Source organism: Rutidosis leptorrhynchoides, chromosome 2 (assembly GCF_046630445.1).
Source record: "Rutidosis leptorrhynchoides isolate AG116_Rl617_1_P2 chromosome 2, CSIRO_AGI_Rlap_v1, whole genome shotgun sequence".
In the NCBI taxonomy this organism is placed as follows: Eukaryota; Viridiplantae; Streptophyta; class Magnoliopsida; order Asterales; family Asteraceae; genus Rutidosis; species Rutidosis leptorrhynchoides.
This window is the reverse complement of record NC_092334.1, coordinates 134006861-134014403: the sequence shown is the minus strand read 5'-3', so window position 1 is coordinate 134014403 and position 7543 is coordinate 134006861. Positions and strand designations below refer to the sequence as shown.

The 7543-nt window shown below is 33.2% G+C and overlaps 1 protein-coding gene across 1 annotated transcript; it reads left to right on the top strand.

Moving 5' to 3' along the window:
- The first annotated feature begins 5837 nt into the window (after positions 1-5837).
- Positions 5838-6479, top strand: LOC139888287 (uncharacterized). The gene has a single exon (XM_071871304.1). It carries the CDS (start codon positions 5838-5840, stop codon positions 6477-6479), a length of 642 nt encoding a protein of 213 aa, XP_071727405.1.
- The last annotated feature ends 1064 nt before the right edge of the window (positions 6480-7543 follow it).

Here is a 7543-nt window from a genome sequence, read left to right as displayed (position 1 = left end):
GAAGATACAAATGAGGTTTAAGATGAAATCAAGAGGCAAACTTGAAGAATTGTTTAGTTTCATATGTTATAATCAATATTTTAATTCATTTTAATTGTCCAATGTCGGTCCTCAGTTGATAGTCCACAGTTAGCAATTCAATAATTTATATATAGTTTGATATATAATATTCGAATTAAATAATACGTAACGTGACCCGTGTACATGTCTCAGACTCGATCATAACTCAAACTATATATATTATTGTAGAATCAACCTCAACCCTGTATAGCTAACTCCAGCATTACTGCATATAGAGTGTCTATGGTTATTCCAAATAATATATGTAGATGCGTCGATATGATATGTCAAAACCTTGTATACGTGTCCCAATATTTAAAGTGCGTAAAATAAATAACAGAAATTAAATGACGAAAAATTAAATTGCGAGAATTAAATTGCAAGAATGTAAATTGCGATAATTAAATTGCGATAAATAAAATGTAACCGGTTAGCTAGGAACAGTTATCTAGGAACAGTTAGCGTGGATTCTTAACAAAATTCTTTTCATAGTTAAATTGTTTGTTTCTAACAAATTTTATTTTGTCCAATGTTTTCTTCATCATGCCACTTGTTGGATTCTGATAAGTCAAAATCCAAATATTAAATTGAATGAAAATGGTTATTCTGCGGTGAACGGATACATATATATGTGGATGTAAGTAGGATAGTAAATGACCGTTGAATCAGATTCGAATGTACAGTGTAACTTATTAATGTGAAATCTAGATATTCCTCGGGTATTACCTACCCGTTAAAATATTTTCACCATTAACAGTTTGTACAAAAGAATTTTTAATTACAATCCTTATGAAAATATATATACATATATATTTTCTTCAGATGTAATCATGGATTTAATGAGTTAATATAATATTAATCTCATCTGATTTTCGGTTGGAACTGGAATGAATAATCTCCAAAACTTTAGAGATTACATAATCGCCGTGAAGAACGAAGATAATAGATGTACAACGATACGTAGAACGATGATTATACTCGAAGTACAGATGGTGATATTGAGGCATGGATTGTTGATGATACTGGTGCTGTTATTGATGGTACTGTTGGTGCTTGTGATGTTGCTGAAGCTAGTAAATTTTGCACCATATTCTCCAAATTGATTACTCGAGTGCGAAGTTCGCTAACTTCTTCTATTATTCCGGGATGATTGTCGGTCGGAACGAGCGGATGAATAAGGTTTTGAATTGTGGATAGAATATAATCGTGTCGAGATACCCTGGGAATGAGGCTGAAAATTAGGTTCGCCGGTAAGTGCTTCGGGTTCTTCACCAAGAGGTGAATTAGATTGGTGGAAAGGATCGCCTTCTTCTTTTCTCCAATGATTTAGTAGACTACGAAACCATCAGATGAATTGGGGATGGATAATTGATTGATCTATTCCGGTCACACTGCTTTCGGAGCTCGAGTGAAAATTCATATCGGAATAGCTGTCGAAATTCGAAGAATTCGAACTGATTGAGGGATTCATCTCGTACGATCAGATGAATGATTTTCAATAAGAATTAGATTATAGGATGTAGATTAGTACCCTACAATACATAATTTACATATGCATATATAATACTAAAAATCCATAAGTTACGGAGGAATCTACGGAAGCTGTCAGGCAAAGTTAACAATAATAGATACGCTAAGATATGAATTTATCTATACAATGTCTATGCAATAGAGGCAGTAAGACATGTCTAGACTAAGAATGATAAGCAGGTAATTTCCTAAGGATGATAAGCAGGTAACTTTCGACACGAAATGATAAGCAAAACTTTTGACATGCAGACACGGTCGAAGTCCAGACTCACTAATGCATCTAAACAACTATTAGTTAGACACACTAATGCAAGACCTGGTTCGCTAAGACCACCGCTCTGATACCACCTGTGATGACCCGTCCTAATCCACCTGGACGAAGTCTTCAACAACTGGTTCCATTGCGAGGTACAGACCTCTATATGTCTTGAACGACTCCATGTAATATCTTTAAAATAAGAAAATGCACAGCGGAAGACTTAATTCGTACCTGAGAATAAACATGCTTAAAAGTGTCAACCAAAAGGTTGGTGAGTTCATAGGTTTATCATAACAATCATTTCAATATATTAATAGACCACAAGATTTCTGTTTATAAATATATGTACACTCGCAAGTGTATAAAACCGTTCTGCTTATGTTGAGGCCTCAGTAACCAACCTTAACAATAATATAATAAGTCATCTTTGCAAAGATGGATATGTACACTCGCAAGTGTATAAATAATCCTCGAAGTACTAAACATCCGCCCACTAGCTCTTATGTCTAGTGCAGCCTACGGGATGGGGGTGTTAAGCTCGATAGATCTATCTTTAGGATTCGCGCTTATATGCTCTTATAACATATAACTAAATTACCTAGCTCATCAATCCGCAGAATATCATTTTTAATCACTTGTCTCTATTTCGTAAAGCATTTATAAAATCTTGCATGTATTCTCAGCCCAAAATATATATATTGCAAAAGCAATTAAAAAGGGAGCAAATGAAACTCATCACACTGTATTTTGTAGTAAAAATACATATGACATCATTTAACAAGAGTAGGGTTGGCCTCGGATTCACGAACCTCAATAGAAGTAGCTCTTAAAAAAAATGCCCAAGTCCGGGTTTGAACCCGCGACGTCCCGCTAACCCGATAATATACCTATCCATTACTCCGTATCAGTTTTTCTATTATTATTATTAAGATTTTAATATCTTTTAACTTAGTTTTTTGTTTTGAATTACCATCATACCCAATATTATCACATCATCATTTATGTAACCGAACATCATCATCATCATCGTCTTTCTTATATGATATCATTATCAATATCAAACCCGTATTCATCATCATCATATACATCTAATTACCATAATTATCATTTTCATAATCATGATCATAGTTATAACCATAACATAATCATAATCATATCTTATTCATAATTGTGATCATCATTATCACAACACCATAACCAAATCATCATCATTCTTAATTATCATCATCGACACCATGCATCATCTAACATCCTAATCTCGTTTTATCTTAATCATAACCCAAAATCATAATCCTAATCATCTTTAATCCTTCAACATCGAGCACCATCATATTATAATTACAAACTCTCGGCCCAACAAGTTAAGCAAGTAATCGGCCCAAGTACTTCTCTAGTTCGGTTTTATTAATGGTTCTTCACGAGTTTGTGATATGTTTTAATTTAAGAGGGAGATGAGAGATAGGTGAGAGAGATGGTGGCGATTACAGTGTGGTTTCAAATAGTGTTGTAAAAGTGGTGATATGTGGTGGTATGTTGGGTTGAAGGTGGTAGCGGTTGTATGTTTCTAGACATAATGAATTGGTGGTTTGAGATGATGAAACAGGTGATTGATTAGTGATCGAATAGAAGTAGGTTTCGAAGGTTTCATGTTGATGTTCGAATAAAGCTTTAACCGAAGTGGGTGTACATTTAGATGAGGATGGAAGGCGTTTATTGGTGATTCGAAACAAGAGAGATGATGATAGGGATCATGGTTTTAGTTGATCCATGGTCTTGATTGAATGATTTGGTTCAATAACGGGATTAGCCTGAAAGATTTATGATCTGGGTTTTGATTTCATGGTGGTTGATGGAGCTTTGGTCAGAACATTGAAATAGTTCGAGCAGGTTAGTAATGGCTCGATGTAGTAGCAGCTTCTCAAGATTTTTCGGTTATGTTTGATGTTAGTGGTGGCTTATGTGGTTTCATGGTGGGAGCCTTCGGTTGTGATTGTGATCGAGCAAGAGAATTGAAAGAGAGTACAAATTACATTTTAAAGTTATTAATTTTGGTGTTTGATTTGAAGAAGGAAGTGGTGATAAAAGATATTCAGCAAGAAGTAATAGTGCTGAATAACTCTGTTATCTATATCCTGTATGTAATTGTGTATATGGAGAGATAGTTATAGAAAATAGAGAATTTGGGAAGGACTTTGTTATTCAATTAAATCGAGGTATAGCAGGTAGTGGGTCGACCAAAGGAATCAATCCAAGCAGAACAATACATAAATAATGGAAAGAAAGAAAAAAAAAAGACAACGACCTCTAACAACTCAAATTCAGTATCGATGTTTAGGTGGAACTAAATCGTACTTTTGATAACAATGTCTAACAATTTTTTGCTCAAAACAAAGATCACCATAGTTGAAAGTGATTTACAAATCAAATCAGAATCTGTTATAATACTGAAAAAAATAATAAAATGTGAATATCAAATATAATGATAATTATTAATGATAATGTTAATAATGACATTAATAATACTAATAATGTTAGTAATTATAATAATAATTATAAAGATGATAATAATATTATTAATTATAAAAATAATAATTATTAAGGATAAAGGTAATAATAATATCTAATGATATTACAATTAGCAATTAATATATAACAAGTTACATGTATCGAACTTCATATATATACCTTTCTGTATACAATTATAAGGTTCGTGAATCGTCGAGAATGGTTGAAAGTCAAATGGATATACAAAACAGTTGAAAATTTCTGAGACTCAATATTATAGACTTTGCTTATCGTGTCGAAACTATATAAAGATTAAGTTTAAATTTGGTCGGAAATTTCCGGGTCGTCACAGAGGTCGCTTAACCTTAGTGAAATCAGTTATGGGTAGTCTCGGCATTTACTTTATGTCGTTATTCAAATGTCCCGAAACGGTGTTAAAGAAACTTGAATCTATTCGTGCTAGATTTTTTTGGGGAGGAAACAAAACGGATAAAAAGATGGCATGGATTAAATGGAACAAAGTCCTTGCTTCTTTCAAAAAAGGAGGTCTCAACATCGGAAGTCTCAAAGCTTTCAACTTGGCTCTCATTTTTAAATGGAGATGGAGATATTTAACCAAACTGAATGATATGTGGGTATCCATCATTATATACCTATATCTAAAAGATAAAGTGGAAATGAATAGTACTATCCATTTTTTCACTTTACCTAAACTTAACCCCCCAACTTTCATTAAAATACAAATCGAACCCCCCACTTTATACGTATATTTATTCCCAAATTTCACAAGCTTAACCCCTAACTTTTATTAAAATACAAATTGAACCCCCACTTTACTAACTTTTTTTTTACTAATATTCAATTTTCACAAACTTAACCCCTAACTTTTATTAAAATACAAATCGAACCCCCACTTTATACGTAAAGTTTTTTCAAATTTCACAAACTTAACCCACCAACTTTTATTAAAATACAAATCGAACCCCCACTTTACTAACTTTTTTTTTTAAAATAACCCGAACGCTAAAAGAAGCAACTTTCACAAAAGGAACAACCCTTCAATGTTATGTCGAAAAAAATTCTTTTTTACAAAATAGATCAAGACTTTTTTTTTAACTCGCATTCAAAACGGAGCCCCCGACGCGAAGCAAGGGCTCCACAACTAGTTAAGTCTATTCATGGTAATATTTTTGAAATCACTAAATCTTCTACATCGACAGTGTGGTCAAATATTGTTAGTTCATGTTCGAATTGCATTGCCGAAGAGAATGTTCCTCCTGATTTTTTTCGTTTGTCCATAGGTGATGGTAGAAACATTCGTTTTTGGTACGATTTATGGGTTGTAAATACTCCCTTGAAAGATAGATATAGTCGTTTATTTCATCTAGACTCGTCCCCTTTTGATACCATTGCTGATAAACGCAACAATAGTGAGTGGACATTCGAGTGGACTAGGGACCGTTTGAGAGGTAGGACCGAAAGTATGTTATCTATTTTACTTGAGGAGATAGGCTGTCCAACGTTGTCTAATAGATCTGATTCGTGGCTATGTTCGATTAATAATGAAGGCGCATTCACTGTTAAAGATACGAGAGTTCATATGGATAGTATTCTAACTTCGACTTCAACTACTAGCACTTTATGGTTTAAGTTTTTGCCTCGCAAAGTTAATGTTTTTCTTTGGCGCTTTCGGCTCGATTGTCTTCCTGTTCGTTGGAATCTTTCCGCTAAGGGGATATATATTGATTCGGTCGTTTGTCCTTCTTGTGATAACGGGGTAGAGACGTCCAAGCATATTTTCTTTGAGTGTATTCTTGCTACAGAGATTTGGCGTAAGATTCGTATTTGGCTTAATTGTGGTCTTCCTCCGTTAGATTCTTGGGATTCTTTTATTTCTTGGTTGGAAGGTGTTCGATTACAAGCCTCTTCAAAGAATCGGATCATTGCGGTGGTGGTGACAAGTTTATGGGCTCTGTGGCGTTTTCGTAATGGTCTAGTTTTTCATGATTCGTTTTGTAGTAGAAGTAATTTATTTGATGTAATTAGACTAGTTGCTTTTCGTTGGTTGAAAAATAGAAGTCATTGTGTTTCTAATTGGAACACATGGTTTTCTATTCCTTTGTAATCATCCCTTAGCGTCTTGCTAGGGATCGTTTTTTCTTATATAATCATTTTTTGGCCGTAAAAAAAAAAGTGTGGCACATGTCGTTTTTGTAAACATAAACTATTAATTAGTCTTTCAGATGAATTTCATGGACAAAATTTTATTATAATGTATTAATATTGAACTGCTGTCTTTATCCTATGTGCCAAAAGTTGAACTATTCTATAATTAATATGGTGCAAGTAGATACTGTATACGATTCAAGGATCCATGGGCCTTTCATGTAAAGTTCACATTCATTTTTTCTAATTTCCATGTATTTTTACAAAATCTTATCTTCTTTTGATGTATGCAATAATCATAATCGTAGATTTTGAATGGATTTGAAAAGCGTATATGGTGTGGTGTAACAAAACTAAAAAAGATGATGGTATGTGACCGGACAATTGCAGATATTTGAATTTACGTGATTTGTTATATTTAATTGAGAAATTTATTCTGATTTATTGTACAATTTTTCGTTGTTACGATAACACTAAATATTTAAGAAGTGTATTGCTCTAATTTGTTGATATAGGTCAACCAACTGTACCCTAAAATGGGCTGACTCAAGGACCTCTTGGGTTACACTTGGCAAGCATTTATCTACTTGAATTGTCATATGTTCTTACAATCTTACATTTTACAAGTGGTGATGCATATATTCTTTTCTTTTGTTGTAATTGAATTGTTGGTAGGTTGACGTAGCAATATGCCATGAGAAAGGGAGACCCATGGCTGGGTGTTTTGACTAATACAAAATGTTTTTCATTACTCTTTTGTTATAATGATGTGTCACGATTACATTATTTTTATTGTTATTATAATGTTAGTAACATGACTTTTTTAGTGATATGACTATCTTTTAAACTATCGGGATGTAGTGACTCGAACTTTTCCATGTTTATATATATATTAAATGAAATTATTATTTACATAATTAAGTGTTTCCAACATGTTAAGCAATCAAACTTGTTAAGACTTGATTAATTGAAATAGGTTTCATATAGACAATTGACCACCCAAGTTGACCGGTGATTCACGAA